Source organism: Corapipo altera, unplaced genomic scaffold, assembly GCF_003945725.1.
Source record: "Corapipo altera isolate COAL_440 unplaced genomic scaffold, ASM394572v1 271, whole genome shotgun sequence".
In the NCBI taxonomy this organism is placed as follows: domain Eukaryota; kingdom Metazoa; phylum Chordata; class Aves; order Passeriformes; family Pipridae; genus Corapipo; species Corapipo altera.
The window spans coordinates 2,620,850-2,642,668 of NW_020884935.1; the positions used below are offsets into that span (position 1 = coordinate 2,620,850).

Consider the following 21,819-nt stretch of genomic DNA (forward strand, 5'->3'; position numbering starts at 1 on the left):
ATGTGGCTGATATTCCCAGGAGGAATTACAGCTGCCAAGGAAAGGTACACAGAAATACCACACTGACAGTCACCCAACACAGTGATGCTGAAATGTCAGATACACTCATTCAAACTGTGCAGGTCAAACTGATTGAAACATTCAGTGTTATTCTGTTAATGCCTCCTCTGTAAAATGGGATAATTATACAGCACAAATATTCTATTAATAACTTAAATCACAACTCATTTTAAAATCAAGTTCATGAGCAACCACCCCAAAATGCACAAGGGGTCTCCTCAGGTGATATTCTGAATGTATTACCTGGTCAGAACTTAAAGAAAGAAGGGATTAAGCAAGATAATTTTTAAGCACATGCCTTACAGCTTTCTCGTGAAGTAGGAGCCTTCTAAATTTCTATTCTGAATTACTGAAGAAACATTTACTGAGTTCTGCATTTAAATTTGGAATTTTAAAGCTACTAAAATATTATTCATTGTGCTTCAAAAAAAAAAAAACAACCCACAGAACTAAGGAAAAAAATAATGATATCAGATTTTACTGCATTCCATTTATCATGTTTTAATTGTCTTTTTCTGTACTTTGGAGTTTTAAAGGGGCCTCCTCCACGTGTGAATGGTTGAGCTCAGCAGACTCCCCACACGTTTTCTCTGCGCGTGAAATATTTTTGAAGGAAAGAAAAAGGACGAGAAGGACTCAGAGAGCTCAGGGTAAGAGAGAAAATGGCATTTACTGAGAGATGCCAAGTTCAAATACTGTCAAGCTGCAGTGAGTTCCTCAAGTGGCAGCAGTTGTGGAACAATTCAGACACAACGGGTGGAAGTTGAAGCAGTTTGCAATCAGCTGCTCCAACTACCAGTGAGAAGTGACAGCCCTAATTTAGGGGAAGAAAAAGAGATTAAGCAGCATCTTCTATGGATTGATTGGTCCTCAGAAAAAACCCAAAAACTTAAATCATCCTGAAATTGCTGGTCTGCAAAGCACTTTAAATCCTTCTTGCAGCATATAACACAGAAATAACCCTCAAACATACAAGAAAACCTAATCCCCGACCGTTCCTCGGTTCTGTCACGTTGATTTATAACAGTTATTTCCAAGATGGACCAAAAAAAACACCCCAGATGCAAACAATTACTCTATTTTTGTAGGCAACAAGTGAGGTGGGTGGTAACTGAGAAATTCGGAGCAACCCTGTCACAATATTCCCGTTTTCCTCTCCCCGGGCACACACACAACAAACGGCCCCCACATCAGAGGCTCGGCGGGGCCTGAAGGGCCACTTTGATTCCAGCCCTGCAGGCATCGGTGGGGACCTAATTAGGGTAAAAAGTTCAACCCCAGCTCCACAACCAGAGCCCTGCCAGAGAGAAATTTCCTCTCCTTCGCCGGGTTCCTACCGTCCCCTCCCCGAGAAACCACGTTTATCTTCGCCGAGTTTGTTCCTCTTCTAATTAACTTTATGGCATTTACAGTGTGGGGTAATTAAGGAGGGGAGTTTGGAGTGGCCCTGGAAGCAGCAGCAGCCCCTGGAATGGGGCTGTGCATTATCTTTTCCCCGTGGTGCTGCTTTCTGAGTTACTGGGGAGAGTTTTGTGCTTCAGCTGGTTGGATCTGGATGTGCATTTATCCTCCCATTTATCCTCCCCCTCCTGGATCGTCACACGCAGGGAAATGAAACTGTGCCTCGGCTCAGACATCTCCTCACTATCCCAAGGATCGCCTGGAAAAGGGTTATCTTTTTACAGCTCCATAAATCAAAAGCTTGAGAAGGTCAAAACTACCCATAGTTCTCACCAGCTGGTCAAAGCTTGACCCCAAATAGTCGTTTTCTTCCAGTTTTGATCCAAGATTAGCAGTTTATTATAGTTCAAAGGTTATTTCTTACTCTGGTTCATTCAGGCAAACATTTGGTGTGGCAGAGGAACACCAGAGCTTTCCTACCCTGGGTATTTACACATGGAAACACCACCTTATTCCTTCCAAAGCTGCATCTCCTGGCACTTGGAACTGTGAGAAAACTCACAGAATTGCCAGTAAACACCACTTCAGCATCACAAAACCAGCTGAAGTTTATTATAATCACAGAAACAACTCCCAAGAAAAAAAATCCTGGGATCTGAAGAGCTCTTTTTAAGATGAAGAGCATTCCATCTTTAGCACACAGCAATCCCATCCAGCACCACTGCAAGCATTTTATGCTACTTTATTCAAGGATTGCACCTCTCAGGATCCTAAAAGCTACCACAGAACCTGCTAAGAACTGAATTTTCCTGCAAGGATAATGTTTTTCATGTGCTGGAAGGGAAGGAAATCTTTGCAAGGCAGCTGACACGACCACTCTCTGCAGTTCCTGATTCCTCACAGTTTTCCAGCAGCACAAGGGACTCAATCCCTCAAAGGTAACAGAACTGAGACAGCTTTGCCCAGCTTAAAAGGTTCTCCTCTACTTTTTTAGACCAAAACCAATTAAAGTTTGCTCTCTAGAAATTTAAACTTCTCCAGGCTTGGGAGCCTTCAAAAAGCGAGGCCGGGGAGAAAAATCCGGCTGAGTTTTGTGGAGCCTTCAATAAAAGACCACAAATATTCAACAAACTTCATGAAATCCATGTCATGGTGTCCAACACAATGGAAAAATCACAACCAGCTGCCCACCCCTGTGGTTTAGATCCAGAGTGGTGACACCCTTTCCATGGCATGGCTGAGCCTCTGGCACTGCCAGGTGAGCCCAGGGCATCACCACGGCCTGGGCAAAGGCATTCCAGGAAAAATATCCCGGGGAGAGTCCCCCTGAGCAGTGTGAGAACTGTGAACAAGGGCTCCATTCATGCACTTCCTTCCCTTGGGGGATCCTTCCCCAAAGCTTTGCTCCTTGACAAACCATTTCACAGCCAACTCGTTTTAAACATTAAAAGCCACCAGACACTCGGAGCTGGACACTGGATTTTAGCACTGCCCAGAGATTTTAACACATTAATGTGAGAAAATATTAATGCTTTAATCACTTTTTTCTATTCTTACTCACACAGAGCTGCTCTCTACCCAAACCTGAGCGCTCCCACGAGCACATTCCTGAGCTGCAGTTGGGTTAAGGTTAGCAGGATTTAATCTGCAGTAGCCATGTGAATAAAACATGCTTCCTGAAAATCTGCTGCCAATTGATTTGCCTTGTAAACAGATCAGCAGGGGAAAAAAAAAAAATGCTGGCTAGCCAAAGTTATACATTTTGTTTGCTCCAGCTACTCCTCCTTCTTTAATTTACCCTAATTTCCTCTCTCCTCCCATGATTAAAAAAAGATTACCTCTTGCTTCTCATGCCCTTAAGTGACCTCCATCCAATTCTTCAAGTCATCCAAAATTTTCCATCCCTTGACACCATCAAATTAATGCTTCTTTCTAAAAATATATGCTGGAGAGCCAAGAGGCTGCAGAGGGGACAACTGACTGAGCTCCACAAGGTCTGCTGGCCCCAAACTCTGACTTTTTAATCTTCTGCCACTCACTGCTCAATCAGCTACACCTGATCCTTATCTCATTAAGGCCCTGGCACAGGTTGCCCAGAGAAGCTGTGGCTGCCCCTGGATCCCTGGAATTGTCCAAGGCCAGGCTGGACAGGGCTTGGAGCAACCTGGGATAGTGGGAGGTGTCCCTGCCCATGGCATGGGCTTGGAATTACATGATCTTTAAGGTCCCTTCCAAGCCAAACCAGTCTGGGGTTCTGGGATTCCATGACCTGGGTTGCAATTCAAGATATTTTTTCCCATCTCCTGCTGAACAATTCATTAACAGAAGATGAAATATTCCCATCAGGAACGCGGGGGTTGGGACAAATCAGTCGTAGGACTTTCCCCTCCTTTGTTTTGCCCTGTTAAAAGAGGGGTGGGCAACAGAATAAAACATTACAGGAAGGGGTGAGGCCACAGCTCAGGGCTGAAGTCAACCCAAGAAATTCCATCCTCTGTGCTCACTCCCACCTTCACCCTCCAGCTGACTCAGCTGCACTTTGTGAGCAGCTGTTTGCAAACCAGGTGACTGAAATCATCTGTGTCATTAAAACAAAAAAAAAAAAAAAAGGAGCATTATTTGATACTTGGATTATTTCTGCCATCCCCTTTCCTTCACAACCAGCTGAGGTGCCACAGCAGCAGCTCAGAGGTGGCAGCACTGAGGGGGTTTTGAGGTGTCTTTGCTGCCAGTCAGTGAATCCCAGAACCACCACAAACCCACAGCTGTGCTGAGACAAGCCTGGTTTGCATTTCCTTCCAGGAATTCTGCCCCCTCCCTGTGATAAACTGCTCAGCTAGTGGGGAAAACCAAAAAAAAAAAAAAAAAAAAACAAAACACAAGGGAGGGAAAAAAAAATCTTTAGGCAAGAAACAAAGTTTGGTAACACATAATTAAGCATGATGGGGTAAACACTTGAGTCATCAGGTTTAAAGTGTTTAAAATGTTCTGTGCTCAGGAGAGGTGGTTTCTTCCATCAGACACTGCAATTACTCAGTTCTCTCTTCCCTGCCCCTTCTCCCTTCCTCTGCTCCTCCACACACTTTTATTTCCCTCCTGCCATGGGCACTTCTATTTTTTTTTTTAGCTCTCGTTACCTGTATCATCTACTGGAGGGCAGATCTGCAGTCACTCAAACCAGCATTTATTCCTTAATAATCTAAAATAAATCAAAATTATCCTGCTTGGTTTCCCTTTAAACTTCTCCCTTAGCTAAAACGAAGCATTTACTTAAATTAAAGATATTGGTGCATTTACATTTGAGCACAACAAAAAGCACATTTGATGTATTTTGGACATCTCTGGTGTATTTGAAGGTGTTTTACACATCCAATGTGTTCCACACTGTGGCTTCAACAACCCATATGGGGGAAAACAGGAATATCTTCATGTTTCACCACCTAGAAAATTCATTAATACGCACCAAAGCCCATCAACTAATTCTGTGTGTGTGTAAAGATGTTTTCTTTGTCACCAGGACCCAGCAGGGGTGTCTGCACAAACCTCCCCAAACCCCAAATTCATGCAGATGTTCCTTCTTTTTGGGCTCTCCTTCAATTTGCAAATCTTGTAATCTAAGACTGGAGTTGACTGAACCAACCTCCAAAGCAGCACGGATGTATCAGCCAAAAAACACAGTCTGGTTCCCATTTAATGTGTCAGGACTGCATCCTTTTCTGGGGGCTGTGAAAACTATTGTTTTGAAAAGATTATGGAGTGAATCACGGGCTGGTTTGGGTTGGAAGGGGACCTTTAAAGATCCTCCAGTGCAAACCCCCCTGGGAAGACACTGCAATCATTTCACTGGATGGAAAACCTGGCTTTGAAAGTACAAAAAACGTGTGGATCAAAAGCCAGCCAGAAACACAGGTAGGAGGCAGAAGTTCCATCTTGTTGCTAAGTACAAAATCATGAGAATAGGAAAAAAAAAAAATCTATTGTCAGCAAATTCATCTGGAAATTAATAACAGGTAACAATAAAAACTTATTTGGAAATGCCAAAATCACCAGGAAAAGAGCAGCAATAGGTGCAAACTTGAGCAGAGGAATTAAAAGTCAGAAGTCTGGAAGAATTAATAGGAGAAATCCAAGTGATGATCAAAGCTGAAATGTTTTTTTTCTCCAGAATCATTCCCTTTGGCACATGACCCTGACACATTTTAGACAATAATCCAGGTGACTGGAGTAAAAATACCAAGTGCTCTGGAATAAATGCTGCAGGAGAAATGCAGTATTTTCTTCAGACTGATGATGAAGCATCTGTTTATGTGTCCACAACCAGAAAGGTTTACAGGAAACGAGGACAAAACCTCCAGCTAAGAGCAGAACTAAAATCCTGCTTGAGGTTCCCAACAGAGCCATTGAAGGGTCCTCCACAAATTGTTCTTTATGCACAATAGAAATATAATCAAATTAGCTGTGAGTGTGACAGGAGAAAAAAGCAAGTGCAACACTCCAGTTTGAAAGGAGTGTGACTCCAGCTGAGGGCAAAGCATCAAAGATCTCTTCATGTGAGAGCTCCCCACAGAAAACAGGCTCTGAAAGGGCTCCCAAAACCAACTTGCAGCAAACAGTAAATACAGAAAAGTGTTTTGGGGTTTTCTGCCAAAGGTTTCTCACCAAGAGCAAACTGGTTCTTTATCAATCCCCTTTTTTTTTAATGGTGTTTTCCTGCTCACAAGGGAAAGTCTGGTTTTAAATTATCTGTTTCAGATATTTAACTGCTGATAAGAACTAACCCAAACCTTTCCATCCATTCTGAAAATATATGAGGGTTAGGGGTTTTTTTTGTAGAAAAGCAGAAACTACCCATAATCTTTGAATTATTTTCCATTAACTAAAGGAATACAATAATACAATATTAATACAATTATTAACTAAAAAATGAAAATAATGATCCTCGTAGTTTGCCCATCTATGAGGTATCTCAGCTTCTAAAACAAGGGTGTGAAGGAAGGTTTTTTCCAACCAACATATCCTTTATATGTATAAATACACTGCCTGGATTAAGACAAACTCCTACAAGAGCAATATTTACATCTCTGGTGCCACACACTCTAATTTATAAACAGTTATTCTCACTGGGCAGGGGAGAAAAGGAGAAAAAAATCACCATAAACAGTTTTGCAAGTTGCAAACACGTTAAAAAAAAAATAATCACTTCTCTGCTGCGGCTTTTAATTTAAACATTTCAATCGGGTAACAATAATACTGTAGTTAAAACACAGAAATAAACCAGAGAAATTTGAAGGTTTGACAGTCTTCCTCCACACCCAGAGTGATTAAATCCTTAATTGAAAAAGGTGTGGCCCAGAATTAGTCTTACAACTGTAAGAAGATTTGCTTCAGCTGCTCAGCCTTTGAATGGCTGTGCAGGGGATTACCCCTGAAAAGCAAATATTTTCCTGTAGGTAGAGATATAAATCCCGTGCATTGTCTGAACTGAGGCATCAAACAGACATAAAATATCTTAAGGGCCTCTTCTGAAGAGGAGAGATACAACCACACTGGCCAGAGAGACTGTAAACTCATTTTTCTAACTCAAAAGAAGTGGATTTAACACATATTTTGCTGATAAACAGTGTGTGGCTGTAACAATGAAATCATTTGGTGCTTGGAGTTCATGTGGGACGTGACTGCTGCTTGAAATCATCTTCTAATTGCTTTTTAAGACACAAAGATTGCTTTAGACACTTCACAATAATAATTCTGACCAGGATTAATGTCAGGAAAGGTTAATCATAGAATTGTGGTTACGCTGAGAATAAAATAAACTTAAAATACCTCTTGATTTACTTTATATCTCTTTTTTATTCCTTTCCAAAAGCTCAGATCATAGGAAAATGCCTGTTGACACACTGAAAAGGAGTTTAAAACCACATCCCACGAGCAAAAAAAGGAAGAGAGCTTTAAAGATGTCATTTCCTGGGGCTTTTAGATGATGTTAAGATTTTATATATGACTTTATATCCTTACCCAGAGGATCCAATGCTTTTGCACACACCAAGCAGGGGCCGTTTCTCAGAGAAATTATCACATTTCTGGGCACCTGGGAAGAGGGAAAACAAACAGTGAGACAGAGCTGCTTGTGTCACCTTCCCAAGCACAGGTAGGGGCCAAATCTATGGGGAGGATACTGAATATACAACATAAACCTGTGAATAGATAATATAAAACAGCCTGGACAAGAGCAGTGACAGAAACACAAATTACAGTCGTGGACACCGAAGAACTGGCAGAGATGGGACAGAATAACAACACCAGGAGCAAAACCTGGCCAGGGCTGGGGAGTTATTTTGGTTCCTTCCATGGGGGTTAAGGATTCTGTGAGTTTAAGGAGTGATATTTGCTCACTTTGCACTGTTTTATGAAGGACTGGTTGGGCTGAGGTGTCCCCAGCCCTGGGAGGGTCTCACACCCTCACTTTCCACCTTGTTCTGCTGAGGGGCAAGTGGAGCAAAGAGCCCTGAGAGAAACCACTTCTCCCTCCCTGTGCCCAAGAGAACAACACCAGGTCACATTCCAAGAAGTTCCACCAGCAAGAGATTTAAGCCTTTAAGAAAGAAACCTCTGGTGAGATTCAGGCTTCTCGAAGGGAAAAACCCACCTCTGACGCCAGATTTAATCTGTTTTTCACAGTGGTTTCCCCAGCCCAGCCCCAGGTTGGTTGTACCCTGCTCTAACTCAGCTGCTGGGACAGTTTTCCCAGCCCTGGGATCCTCTCCCACCCCACTGGCACCAGGGTTGGGATGAGAAGCAGCCCTGGGTGCCCCCGGGCTCAGTCACACCTTCACCCAGCACAGTCAGACTGTTAAAGAGGCCACACTTCTTAAAACAGGGCTTTAAGAGTTTGGAGAACTTTGCTTTAACTGCTGCACAAACAGAAATAAAACTGAAATTGAGCCGAAAAAAACTCTCCCTTCTGCCTGTGAACAGTGTTTCACTGAATTCCAGGGCATGTTCCTCCCCAATTTAAACAGCAGAATAACAACCAACACCACCACTACTGAATTTCCTCCATCTTCTTTCAACCTTTGCCTTTTTTATTATCTATCTATAGGTCTGGATGTGTGTGGTGAACAATGGAATTTCATTTTTTTTCCCCTCCCTTACACACCAAACCCTTTGATCTCTAAAGAACATCACTGATATAGTCTGCTGAAAACTTTAATTCTCAAATGCTGGTGCACAGCACTAAATCATTTATTCAGAAGGGCACAACAATTAACAATATACATTTTCACATAACAGACTCTGTTAATTATTAATAACTCGGGTACATGCACTTAATTTGTAACAAACACTGTTCAATCCTCTCATTTTTAGGAGGAGAAGTCTTCCCTCCTACACATTGGGGTATTTAGAAAAAGTCAAACGGGTCCCATCAATAACTCCAACATCAACAATAGCTTTGTGAGTAACCTAAAACAGCCAAATGGATTTTCCTTTTATTCCTATTATTTCAAGGCCTTTTGTGAGTCAAACCTGGACTGTATGTACTGACCTGTGAATTGATAAATGAAACATGCAGTCTTCTTAAAATCTGGCAACCTATTTGTTGCCTTTATGTGCAGGGAACACATGAATTTGTTCTGTTCCCTCAGCCAGGGGGAAATGCTGATTACCAGGAGTCCTGACACTGATTTAAGTGGAGCCAGGATTTCACCTGAAGGATTTAACTCTCCTTTTTTTTTTTTAGGGTTTAATTTAAGATTTATTACAATGAATTCATACGTTTCTTTAGGGTCTAGTTCTCAGTTTAATGACAAGGAAGGGGAAGAAAGGTGGTGGGGAGTAGATGGGAACCAAATCCAAAGGAATGCCAGTTTTAATCCCCACAAAATTTCTACAATAGGTGCTTAAACTTCTCATTTTGGTCTGTAACGACCAAGGCCTTTGTTTTTTTTTTAAAAAAGAAAAAAAATCTGTTTTCTCCTCCAAATACTTTCAGAATGTAAATATTAATACTGTGGAAAAGGATCATTCTGGTGAGGACTGGGAGGGCACTAAATCAGATTAATAGCTGCCCCATTCATGGGATTGCAGAGTGCCATGTGTTGGGCTCTGTGCTGCTTAATGGAGGCAGTTCTGGGGTGGGATTTAATCTTCCAAGTTGTGGGGGGATTAATTCTCATTTGTAAAATTGTGTTTATTTGCATGTGTGATGCACTGAGGTTGCACACACCTGCTGCACACACAGTGTTTAACGAAATGCAGGGGGATGATTGAAATGAAAAGCAGCTCCCTAAATCCCCCCAAATACAAAAAGTATTGACATCCTGTTGCAAAGTCTCTTTCTTAAACTCCTTTTATTCTAAATCCTTTTAATTCTGTCATATAACACTACAGCATTTATAAAATGCTGAAAATCCTGACAAATCACACAATTAAAGTAATGAAAACTGCCCTTCCTGCCAACGAGGCACCACCTTATCTACAGATCCATTTAGCTAAATGATGTGTGTTTGGGGGTTTTTTTAAATGTAACTTCAGTTAGGAGACTTAAAATTGAAAAAAAAAAAAAACAAACCCACATCTGTGGCTAAAGGAAATGTCATACAAATCAACATTTAGAACTTTATGAAGTCAAAAGGTTATCCACACGTAAGCTCAAAGCAGCTTAAGCACTGTCCTGATGAAACTGTGAACAGGGATTTTGGGGCCTGCTAAGGCCTCCCAATAATGCCAATAATGAGAGCAGCAACAACAACAGCAGCAGCACATCTTTATGCAGAATAAAAATGAACCCCAGTGATTTCCACAGGAACTCAAAAGCTGCTCAAAGCTCTGAAAACTCCCCCCGTTTCCCACGAGTAGGAACTGGCTGCGTTTCACACCCTGACTGTTCAGCAGTGGCACATTTGCAGCCTGGGCTGTGTTTCTCTGCTCTGTGATTCCATTTCACAATGCACTGCATCCCCTGCCTGACTGAACCCCTCCTATTTCCACCTAGTCCTCAAAAATCAGGTTGCATTTGTGGTCCTGCCCCACATCAGCACAGCAGCCAAGCAGAACCTGGGAATGCACGAGGCCACGGGGCTGGAATTCACTATGTATGGCTTCCACTCCTTTTCCTGCTTCTTTTCATGAGTGGGGGGTTGATTGAAAAAGAAAATATCTTTCTTGACGTTTCTCAATCGCTCTGATTTTGTGTCTGCTTTCTTACTGAACACAAATGCAAAAAACCACCCCTTGAAACAGAAGCGACTCGAGTCAGTCCTAAAAACAGTGTGTGAATTCTTTCCCCAGCTCCAGGGCAGCACCTATAAACCCTCCATGTCCTGCAGGGATGAACTCTGACTGCATCACTCCCTATCCTGCCTGATCAGTGGTGCTGTGGCTGCTGCCCTCACCCCAGAAATTCAGCTGCTCCTTTAGGATTCACGTTCCTGACCGTGAACATCCCGTTATCCCACCTCCCTTAACTCCAGCACCAGCCAGGCACTCCAAGTTTTCAAAGTCCCTCTCCAGCATCACAACACCTGCTTTTTACACCCCCAAAAAAGTTATCACCCTAAAAAACCCCCTTCAACTCCAGTTATTTCCAGCTCTGCTCCCTCCTCAGCCCATTCCACCCTCCCATTTCCAAGACAGTTCCAACAAGCAAGTGGCTGGAGAACAAGATCTTGGCAGCTCTGCCAGACCCAGAGCCCTGCATGTCTATAGAAAGTTGGTTTTTCTTTTTTTTTCTGCACAGCATCACAGTTTTAATCTCTGATAATTATACAGCTTCTCCAAAAAGAAAAAAAATTTAAAAAATTATCTTGAAACATTTGTTAGAGATCAACGTTTCCAGAGTCCCTCATGAACTGAAGATAGGTAGAAATATTTTATTTTGATTGAATCTTGTTTGAAAAAACTACTTAAAAGAGCTACCAGTCTAACTGGGTGAAAGTTTAAGGGGTGCTGGTCGTGATGTGGCCAGAACTGAAATGGGGGCAAACAGGTCAGTCCAAAGCTTCAGAGAAATTGGTATTTTAAAATGCTGTGCTCCAAAATTCTCCCCTGTAATATCTGTGGGAACCTTACTTGCTGTGCTGGGCAATTCCATCCTGTAATTTGTGCAATCCAGGGACGTTCATTATCCCAGAACAACCCACAGAACAGGCAGAGGACACCAAAACTCAAACACCTGCAGGACCCACCTCCACCAAACCAAGCCCGGTCCCGAGAGCTGCTTGTTCAGCTTTGCAGGGCCAGACAGAGCCTGGAATTAGTTTGGCCTTGGGGGATCTCAAACCACTGAGCCACCCACGTGGCTGAACAGGCACAACCCTCACATCTGCCTCCCTTTAGAGAGCAACCCAAAGATTAGAGTTGTGTGAGTGTACCTGCACAGAAACCTGAGTCAGCTCTGGAGCCTGAAACCCCTTTTTACCAACATCAAAGATGGGAGCAGTGGAGAACAGCAATAAATCTGCTGCAAAATTGCAACTTTCAACAGTTTCTAGTACCTCTGATTTCTTTTATTTCCTTTCTTGTTTGCTTTCTCCCCATCCCCCTTATCAGTCAATTTGACTAAACAGTCCAATTCACTGGGAGATGCAGGGCTATAATACCATCTCCCTGCAAGCAGCACAATCTAGAAAATGGCAATAAATTAATTCAGCTGGCTGGGGGAATTTATTTTCATAATGCTGAGACGTGGAAATAGGTTTTACAGACAATGACTGATCTAAACTCCATCACAGGAGCCTGTCACCGTGTCCCTCTCCCCGGGAATTCCCACACCCAGTGCTGCTCCTGCAGCTTTCCAAGCTTCTGGATTGATTTTTAAATGGGACAGCAAAAGGCAAAGCAGGTATTTGGCCAGAGGGCTGTAAAATGACCTGGGGTAAGGAATGAAAAATGGGAGGCTGTAGCACTGACTTACTTCAGAAAGCATCAATAATCTGATTTTGCAGGTAAAAGAACAGCAAAGACAACTGAAGTACATGTATTATTTCCTCAGCACTGATCTTACAGATATATCTGCAATGGACCCCAAAATGAAGTCAAAACACAACACATTTTTAAAACTACTAAAAGAGCTCTGAATCTTTTTTTATCAGTGACTTCTGCTTGGTTCTCTCACCATCTCTAACTACAGTGACCTTCCCAGCTGCAGTCTCCTCTTCACAGAGAACTGCAGCTAAATTGAACTTATTTCTTACTGAGACAGAAAAACCCAGTGCCCAGCCCAGCAGGCAGCTGGACACAAGGAAATAATGCTGAAATAATGCCAGCACCCAGATTTGGAAGGGAAGAAGAGCCAGGCCAGCTCAGATGGCTCAGCAGGTATTACCTGTGGCACAACAGTGCCAGGGCTCAGAAATCCTCTTCCTAAGGCTGAAATTATTCTCTCATAGACTAAATATCAGCTCTGCAAGCCCAAAATCTGGTCAGAGTGAAAACCTTCAGTCCCCAAGAAGGCCATTTAAATTGTCAACTGCACAAAGTAACTCAAGCCACGTCTCCTGTCGAAGGCAGTGGTAGGTACAGCCTGACCCCAGAGAAGAGCTGAAAGATTTTTAGCATTATTTAAAGAGATCTGTCCATTTTTCATGGCCAGGCTGCAGAGCAACCCTTGCCATGGCCATGAGACATCAAAGCTCTGCAGTGCTGGGCCAGGTCAGGCCTTGCCTGGTCTGCTGGCTCAGCCTGGCAGAGCTGCCAGGTCAGAGCAGCTCCAGGAGCCTCGGAGCTGCCCCGGCCTGGCACAGCTCCTGAGCACACAGACCTGCCCACAGCCCAGCTGGCAGCTGCCAGGGCCACCTCCAGGGCCACGAGGAGCACTCAGAACCTGCTCCATCAGACTGGAGGAGCCCAGCTGAGCTGGAACACTGGGGCATTGTGCCGGGCAGCGCCCGCCGCAGCACAGGATCTCACATCAAAGGATCAGAGGCTTTGGAACAAAATAGTTGACAAAACTATTAAGTTCTGCTACTGCAAAGTCACCAAGTTGAAGCCATGAGCTTTCCTTTCACACCTGGGAATGAGCTGCTTATCACCAACTAAGATCTGTTTTCAGGAACGTGCCAAAATCCATCCACCCAGAGATTCCTATTTTCAATAATTCCCTTTTTACAGCTTTACAGTAAAATAGTGTTTGAGCCTGCTGATGGTAATCAGCTTCTCCTTTACAAACTCCTTTTATTTTGTTCAGAATCATTAAAGCTCATGTGTTAGTTATCTAAGGCCTCTTATTACAGCTTTACTTTTATCTGATTCCAGATACTGGTCAATGATACATTCATGTACTTTTAATCAAAGATTTATTTAAAGCAAGCCATGTAAAAAGAGACCAAAACATGTTTTTAAAAGGCTTGGCTTAATTTAATATGAGCTAATTTGAATAGTTTTCTAATGTAACAACCACCATTGTCAGATGCTAAATACATGGAATTTAGAGACAGAAAGACAGTAAGTTTTTGAAGGAGTTCATGAGCAGTGGAAGTTGACTGAAAAAAATCAAAAAGCACTATTTTATTGTCAGAAAAAAATAGAATTTGCAGGTTCCTCAGTTAATTAATTTTCATTTCCATTTACACTTCCCTTTCTCCTTTTTTCCCCCCCCCTTTGAGAGAGGAAGGGGCATAGACATCCCTTACTTAATACATATAATAGCAAAAGGACAGCTCATCAGGAATTGTGCAGTGTTCCTGTAAATGGAACAAGAGGCACAACATACTTGGGAAGTATTTTACCTTGTTATTTTAACCTAGAGTAGTTACAGAACCACACACACTCATGCTTTGTATATTCCTCTGCTCAGAAAAATCACCAAGACAACATAAAACGAGTCCATTAAACCTTGAACTTTCTCCATTTCCTTTCTTTGAAGCACACAAAATTATTAAAATTTACTGGTTTTGTAATACTTTGAACAATTAGATTTCAGGCTGTATTTTTTGAGTTCACTAATAATTCATAAATCATTACTGAAAATTGTAATCCAGCATAACCCCAAAACACCTTGGTCCTATCAGATGTTGGCAACCCATTTAAACCAGAGCCCAACAGCTGTGAGGCCTTTCAGAAGTCTGCAATTAGATGGTGTTTGGATTGAACAGGGTCATTTTTAAAGGGATTTCCTTAAGTTTGGCATCAAGTTCTTCCAAGGGTTAACTCAATTTCTGGAACAATCCTGTTAAACTAAGCAGCTTGGCTTAGGACTTGATAAACCAGTATTTAAGCAGGGACAAGAGAGGAGGTGCCTGTTGGCACTCGAGGGGTGGCAAGAGCTCAACCCCTAAAAAGGTCAAACTGAGGAAAACTTACATAAAATTGAACAAAGCAGAAGCTAACCCTCCAAAAAACCCACATTCTGTTGTTTTGTTATTTCTACTAGAGGGGAAAAGAAGCTTTTCTGAAGAAGTTCTGCTGGATTATGAACCCCATAACTCAGAACTTACTGATTTGTGGGGCAGGTAAAATCCGTGCGGCTCGAACGGGCCCGTGGCGGATGGAGAAGAGCTCCTGAGCTTCACCACTGATCTGCAAAACACAAGGGCTGTGAGCAAACAGCATAAAAAACCACAGATACTTATAAAAATAGACATATTCAGCAGGTGAGACAGTAGGTACAAAGACACTGTAGCAAAGGGAGGTGGGGAAGGAGGTTGGGAAGACTCTGCCTTTCAACTGCGACTCCTCCAGAGGAGAACACCTCTTGAATTAACTGTTCATGACTACACACGTTATAGAAGCAAGGCTTGAAGGGGACTGCTGAGCAAAACTCACAAAAATCCAAGGAATCTGCAACACAAGCATCTACCCCACGTTTCACCTGCTTCTGAGAAAGATGCCAAGTGCCCGGTGCCCGAGAGCGGCACACACGGGGGGTAAGGGACGGGAGAACTCCGTGTGTTGGTTCATTCCAGGCTCACCAGGTGTGAAAACCATGGTTAAAAAATAGGTGGGCAAACTGCTGAAGTGTGTCACTAATGGCAAACCTTGAAAAGATTAAGCCAGGAGTGGTTAAAAGATGGATTTCCAGACTTCCTGCAACGGTCAGTCAGAGTGTGTTTTCATGACTGCCTGGTAACGGATCCGACACGGAACGTCAAACTCCAGGAAAATGGCAAATGTTGTGAAGCTCATTTCCAACCAACCAACAGCTTAAAACAGATGTAATGAGGCCCAGAGCACAGCCAAGGTTGGCATAGAGTTCTGCCAAACAGGCAGCTTACAATATCAGAGGGGAACACGATTTGGAATGAGGTTCTTAGGAGTCAATAAACCGTAAATTCAAGTGAACTTTTGGAAATGTCACTTTATGGCTGTTTCCATTTCTTTCTGCACTCCAGCTCACACGTTCAGAAAGTTTAAATGCTCCTACTGTTTGACCAACAAATCCTAAATACAGCACTCCAGGCTCTCAGCTCAAGTCTAGTCTAAACCTGAAGCCTGGTTATTTATTATCATTGCTCTGGATAAGGTGGAGAATGAAACCCCACCCCAGTGAAGCACAAGGTTTAGGAAAATTACTTTGAAAACATTATTTACCACAGAGCCACCCCACCTTTCTGCACACAGCAACACAATGTAGAGAACTCCTGCTTTTCCCTGTTATGCCTGGAATAACAAAGCTACACAAATGTGGGGAAATCACATTCTAAACCATTTTAGCTTTGCAGACAGGTAGCAGTTCCACTAATACCCAATGATATCAATTACCACTGCTGTTAATGACACCATCAGAGTTATTCCTGATGAACAAAACCAGTTTTAAAACTCCAATCAGTATGAGAATTCATCCCTTGGTCTACCCTTCTCTTATTTTATTAGGCAGATGTTCTCTGATCACAGTGGATTCTCCTCTTCCCTCCAGCAGCATCATCTGAACACACATTATGGTGCTTCAGCTTTTGCAAAACAAGTTTAATTCTCCCCCAGGGACAGCCAGAGGCCTCTGCTCTGAACAGCTTCTCCACCAGATTCTACACAAGGCACAGGAATGATGGTCAGGAATCAGCTCAGTGAAGGATTTTAACTGATGGTGAGCTGGGAGGGCAGTGTGGAAAAAAAAAAAAAACAAAACATCAAGATAAAAACATCTGCATCCAGAAAAAACAGCCTGGAAAAATGTAGAGCACAGCTAAGCAGAAAATGAGAAAAATTAAAGAGAGAAAGAGCAATAAAGAGATGAAAAAACTGAAGACAGCAGCACGTTCTCTATCCATCAGAACACAGCAGCTCTGGGAAAAGGGGAGGGAGGAAATGGAGAAGAAGAAAAATACAAGGGTTTTGGAACTATTATTATTGGCAATTAAAGCTTTTCCCCCCCCAGATGGTGAAAATGCTGTTTCACACGTGTCTGCACAACACTGGCCACAAATGAAAACAGGAGGGAAAGGAACCAGCACAACAAAGGTACGGAAGGAGTGATTCCCATAAAATATCCCAACCCAATCCAGACACCTCCTGCTCCTTTCTAACTCTGCCAGCACATCAGCCCCAGCTCCCACCTACTTCCAATAAAGTGCTGGTCCCCAAAGGAGGGCACACTAAGAAGGCCAAACCTTCTCAGCTCAGGTTCTGCTCTTAAATATCCTGAACTCCAGGAGTCTGTTTATTTAGACTGGGATGCCAAGACCTGGTAGAGCTTAAAGCTGAGATTTTCAAAGAAAAGCCTAAAATGTCCAAATACAAATGCAGTTCATTTGTACTGAAGCATTTAACATGAAAATCCCAGCCCAGCTCTTCTCAGGCATGTAATGCTTTTACTTTTTAATAATTAATAATCACTACTTGAAAGATAATTTATTATATTTCATACTGGGGGAAATGCCAGGGAGAAAGGTTCAGTGGAGTAACCAGGATCTGACAGTGGCAAAGATAAGATTATAAGTATTTAGCTCCTGTTTTGAGACCACTGCAGTGTTTCATACTGCAGGGTAACAGGTCCTTTCCTCTCTGCCTGTGTAGGATCCTACATCATGGCATGGTTTGGTTCCAAAAACCTTCAACTCTACAGCTCACGTGCTCCTGGGAGCCAAAAAAAGAGCAAATTTTAAGGCATAACCCCACTGGAGATTCTACAATGAAAATACAAGATGCCACACAACCACTGGCATCTCGTTTGTGAAGGAAATTCAAATTCAGCAATAGGCACCAAAAAGAAAAGTCTACAAAAAGTCTGGACCTACAACATGGAGCAAATTAAAACACTAATATTTAACCTACCATAGCTTCATAAAATAACAGAGGTTTTAAGGATTTAAGCTGTGTGCCCTTCACTGTTCTACAGACAGGGACTCACAGAAGGCTTTGCACATTGTTGTGCCATGAATTAGTCAGAGCCTGGTTGTGCCTTGGCTTGCTTGGCACTGAAAAATGCATTAGAGCTTTGAGTTCAAGATTTCCTCTGACTTTAATGATCTTTTTTTTAAACACTACTACCACCAGCAGAAGCTTCAGCCATTTGCAATCTCCTAAAATTCTGAATTAACTGTGGTTAATATTATGCCCTTCGTTTATCTGTGGATAACACAGACCTTTATCACCAGTGCTGAGGCCACACAGATCAAATCTGTCTCTTCAGGGGAGAGGGGCTGGATGGGCTGATTTTCCTGCCAGTTCAGCTTTGAGACAGCCAAGTTTTCCTGTGAATGGGACACTTATTCCTCCAGGAACTCAAGTGGGACAAGGAACCCCAGGCAGCCCCACCAGCTCCATCCCTGCCAGCCCGGGGCACACGTGGGCTGGGCAAGGCTCAGGGAAAAAGGCTCCACATCCCATTAGCAGTCCCTGGAGCTCCACAGTCTCACACACGCACAGACAAAACATAAATAGACTTTGTGAATTGAAAACAGAGCTGTAAATTCTTCAAAAAGCACCTGTGAGGAGCGGGGCTGGGGCTGCCATTCTGGACGGGCTCCAGCTAAGTAGCAAGTCCCCGTGGCAGCTCTCAGAGCTCTTAAAAAAGGTTTTCCTTTCCCCATTCCAAAAGCCAAGAATACTTCCCCCCAAGCAGGTTTCAAGAATTGGATATTAAGCTGTAAAAGCAGCTCCAGGTACTTGTTGTGTGGAAGAGTGAATCCAAACTGACGGCTCCAAGCCGGTCTGAGAGAACATCTCAGCTTTCCACAACTCCCAGGCCTACGTGGAAGGCTGGAAGCAAAGAACACATGGATTCACATCCCAGCCCCCAGTGAAGTCTTCATCACCCTCTTCCGATGCCAGACTGAAGGAGGAAGAGCTCCTCTCTCCTCCACTTAAGACATCTTGAGCTTAAAATATGACAGCCCAGAAATCTGGAGCGCTGGTTAATTTTCGATGACAGAGCTGCATTGTTTGGAACATACCAGTTTGCACCCGTAAAAAACACTGAACAAAGGAAGTTTTGTTCACACTAAGGATAAACTAATAGTTTCCAACCATAGAAAATGGTTTTCACATGGTGGGGGAAAAAAAAAAATTAAAAAAAAAAAGTCAAACATACACTCAAGTGAAAGAAAATTGAGTTTAGAACTCGATGTTTAAACTACTGTGCAACTACAGAAAAGGAAACTGGGGAGTTTGTAAAAGGAAAAGGGAATGAATTGGGATGTTATGACAATAAGCAATTGACAGATACCACCACAAAATATTGCTGGATATAATCACACTGGGTTAAAGACAACTTGCAGTCATTGCACTAAGAAGAGAGTAGGGAAGGACTGGAATAACTTTAACACTTTAGAAATTCAAACAGTCTGCATTTCCATTCAAACCAAATATCTTTAATTATCTAGAGATCATAAGGATTTAGATGCTCAAAGGATGTTACAGACATCTACTCTACTGACTGGACTGAGTGTGAAGTGGCACCCAGTACTTTAAATTATGGCATTGTTATTGATAACTGTGTAAGACTATAAAATTTCTTGTACACTGTGCACACATCCTCAGTGTGAAAACCCCAAAGCCTCAGAAAATTGTTTGTAAAGTCCCTCAGACAGTTCCCAGGGTTACTAGGTCAGGTTGTTATTCCATTTTTCCAAGTGGCCAATGCAAGCCTGGACAGTGGTCCCCTCCAGCAGGAGGCCTGGACAGAGGAAGGATTGTAGCTCAGGATACCACAGCCTGGGAGTATTGTTCCTAAATACACATCTGTGCTTGTTATTAAAAGTCCCCTTTGGTAGTTCCTGCTTTATTCAACTCCAGCTTGATCCTTCCTTTTTAATTCCAACGTGAGTTATTGAATTAAGACGATTTTTCTACTTTTGAAACGTCCAGCCTGCAACGAAACAAAACTTATCTGCCCCAGAAGCAGCCAAGATGCATTTCCCTGAACAGGAACATCCAGAGCAGATACTTGGACACCACAGGAGGCAGAAACCAGTTCCAACCGTGTTTGAAACACGGAGCTGGGAGCGAGGGGAGAACCGAATTCCAAACAAAACTGCGCCGCTCAATTATCAAACAGGAACTTCCAGCCTCGCTTTGGTGCATTCCCAGATTTCTCCCCGCTCGGTGAGGCGGATTTTAAGAACACTTTTAACCTTCCCACCCCCATTTCCAAACAGAGATCAAAGCAGAGCCCTTTTGGACGGGCACCTTCCGCTCCTTATGCAAGGAGGGCTGCGCTCCCAGCCCCGCTGCCGGGGTTCCAGACACCATTCCCGGCCCTTTGAAGCAGCTTTAGCTGTATCTCCCATTTGCAAAGTCACACCCGTGCAGTCAAAGATCTTAACTCCGAGGAGATGTTAATGTGAAAGCTCTCAGACTGCAGAGAGACACGGAGCCCCCGCAGAAAAGGCTGCCGAGGTGTGGGCAAGTCAATGTAACACCATTACCGGGGAGTGTGGGCTTAGGACCTGTCATAAACACTTCATAATCACTCACCCACCAACCCCACCGCCTGCAACACCTTATTAAGTGCTGAATAGAGCTCCAATTGTAGGGATAAAAAAAAAAGCACAATGCTGCAGATAATGGCCTTCCCGAGGAGATTTTCACATAAATGTCAGATTGTTGCTTTTTCGGATTAAAAGCTTTTTTTTTTTTAAAAAGTGGAGAATGCAGGGTGGTGGTTTTTGGAGGGTTTTTTTTTACCCCCTTAGCTGGAATAACATTGCTTAATTACAAGCTAAATACTCAGCAAGGCCAAGTATCAGACAAACCTTTCTACCAAAGGACACAAAAAAAAGTGTTGCCAAATAAGCTCTTAAATATCAAGTCAATCACACGACTGCCAAATTTTGTTGTGCTCGGACTAAATAAGTGAAAAAATGCAAAGGAGAAACAACAATGTGGACAAAACCCCACCAGGTTATGCTCCTTCTAGATGTGTTGGATATACAAATCCTGCTCCGAAAAGATATTTAAAACTGATGTTAAGGACTGTGACAGTCCCCAAGACCATCTTACTAACACAGGAACCATTCAAAAAGTGAATTTTTACTGACAAAAACTGCACAGGTCCGAGCTGAACCTCCCTGGATGAGGCCTCAGAATTTCACAGAAGGTACAACTGAAGGGCTGACAAAGTGATCCAGTATTTCTACAGCTGATATTCTTAAGGTTGATTGCAAAACATCTCCACATTTGGCATTTTCTGCATTTCACTGCCCTTCTCCCCTGCTCATCACAAATACTCCTGCAAAAACTGAACAACGCTCAGAGAAACTGCCCTGCAATTTCAGTTTTGTTATTTTTTTTCCTCAAATATTCTAGCAAAATCTAAGAATTAGGACAAGTAAAAAAAAAGAAAAAAAAAAGACAACCTGGCTGCATGGTCCTACTGAAAAGAATATAAAAAAGAGGGTAAAAACAGCCCAAATTGTTGCTCATTCAGACATGTGGGGGGGCGGGGGGGGAGGGAAGAGAAAAAAAATGGGGGGAAAAAAAAGAGAAAAAAAATGAGGGGGAAAAAAAAGAGAAAAAGAAAGGGGGGGAAAAAAAAAATCCATAAACCTGAAAAAAACCCTTCTCCCCCATTAGGAAAAGTAGAAATCTGTATGTTAATGTACTGCCTGGCTGACAGTGACACTGAGGACTCTAAGCCAGGACAAATTAACTTGTCATTTATGGGCAATCTCCATCAAATTATTTCATGTTCGCTGCAGTGAACATGCAGACAGGGAATGCATCTAAAACCGAGGTGATTGTCCCCGGACAAGAACATTTCAGCTGGATAAAATCAGGGTGTTCTGTAAGGATTCTTTAGCTCAAGATGTGCTCCTGAGGGGACTTTAATTAATTCATTAATGAAGCGCCCGTCGCTCGGTGTCGCAGCGGCCCCGTGTGGGGGGTTCGTGTAAATGCACCGCGACACAAAACCACCTCAGGGCCCCGATTCCCCGAGTTTTCACGGAATTACAGGACGGGTTGGGTGGGAAGGGACCTTAAAGA

The 21,819-nt window shown here is 42.9% G+C and overlaps 1 protein-coding gene across 11 annotated transcripts in view; it reads right to left on the bottom strand.

The window, feature by feature from the left end:
* The window catches only part of BCAS3 (BCAS3, microtubule associated cell migration factor), a 317,160-nt gene that overhangs the window by 286,236 nt on the left and 9,105 nt on the right, over positions 1-21,819 (bottom strand). For all 11 annotated transcript variants that reach the window (XM_027660195.1, XM_027660193.1, XM_027660194.1 and 8 more), the window contains 2 exons: positions 14,895-14,976; positions 7,477-7,549 (listed from right to left, as the gene is read on the bottom strand). In XM_027660195.1, coding sequence (XP_027515996.1) covers positions 7,477-7,549; positions 14,895-14,976 — 155 coding nt within the window. The remainder of the gene's footprint in view (positions 1-7,476; positions 7,550-14,894; positions 14,977-21,819) is intronic.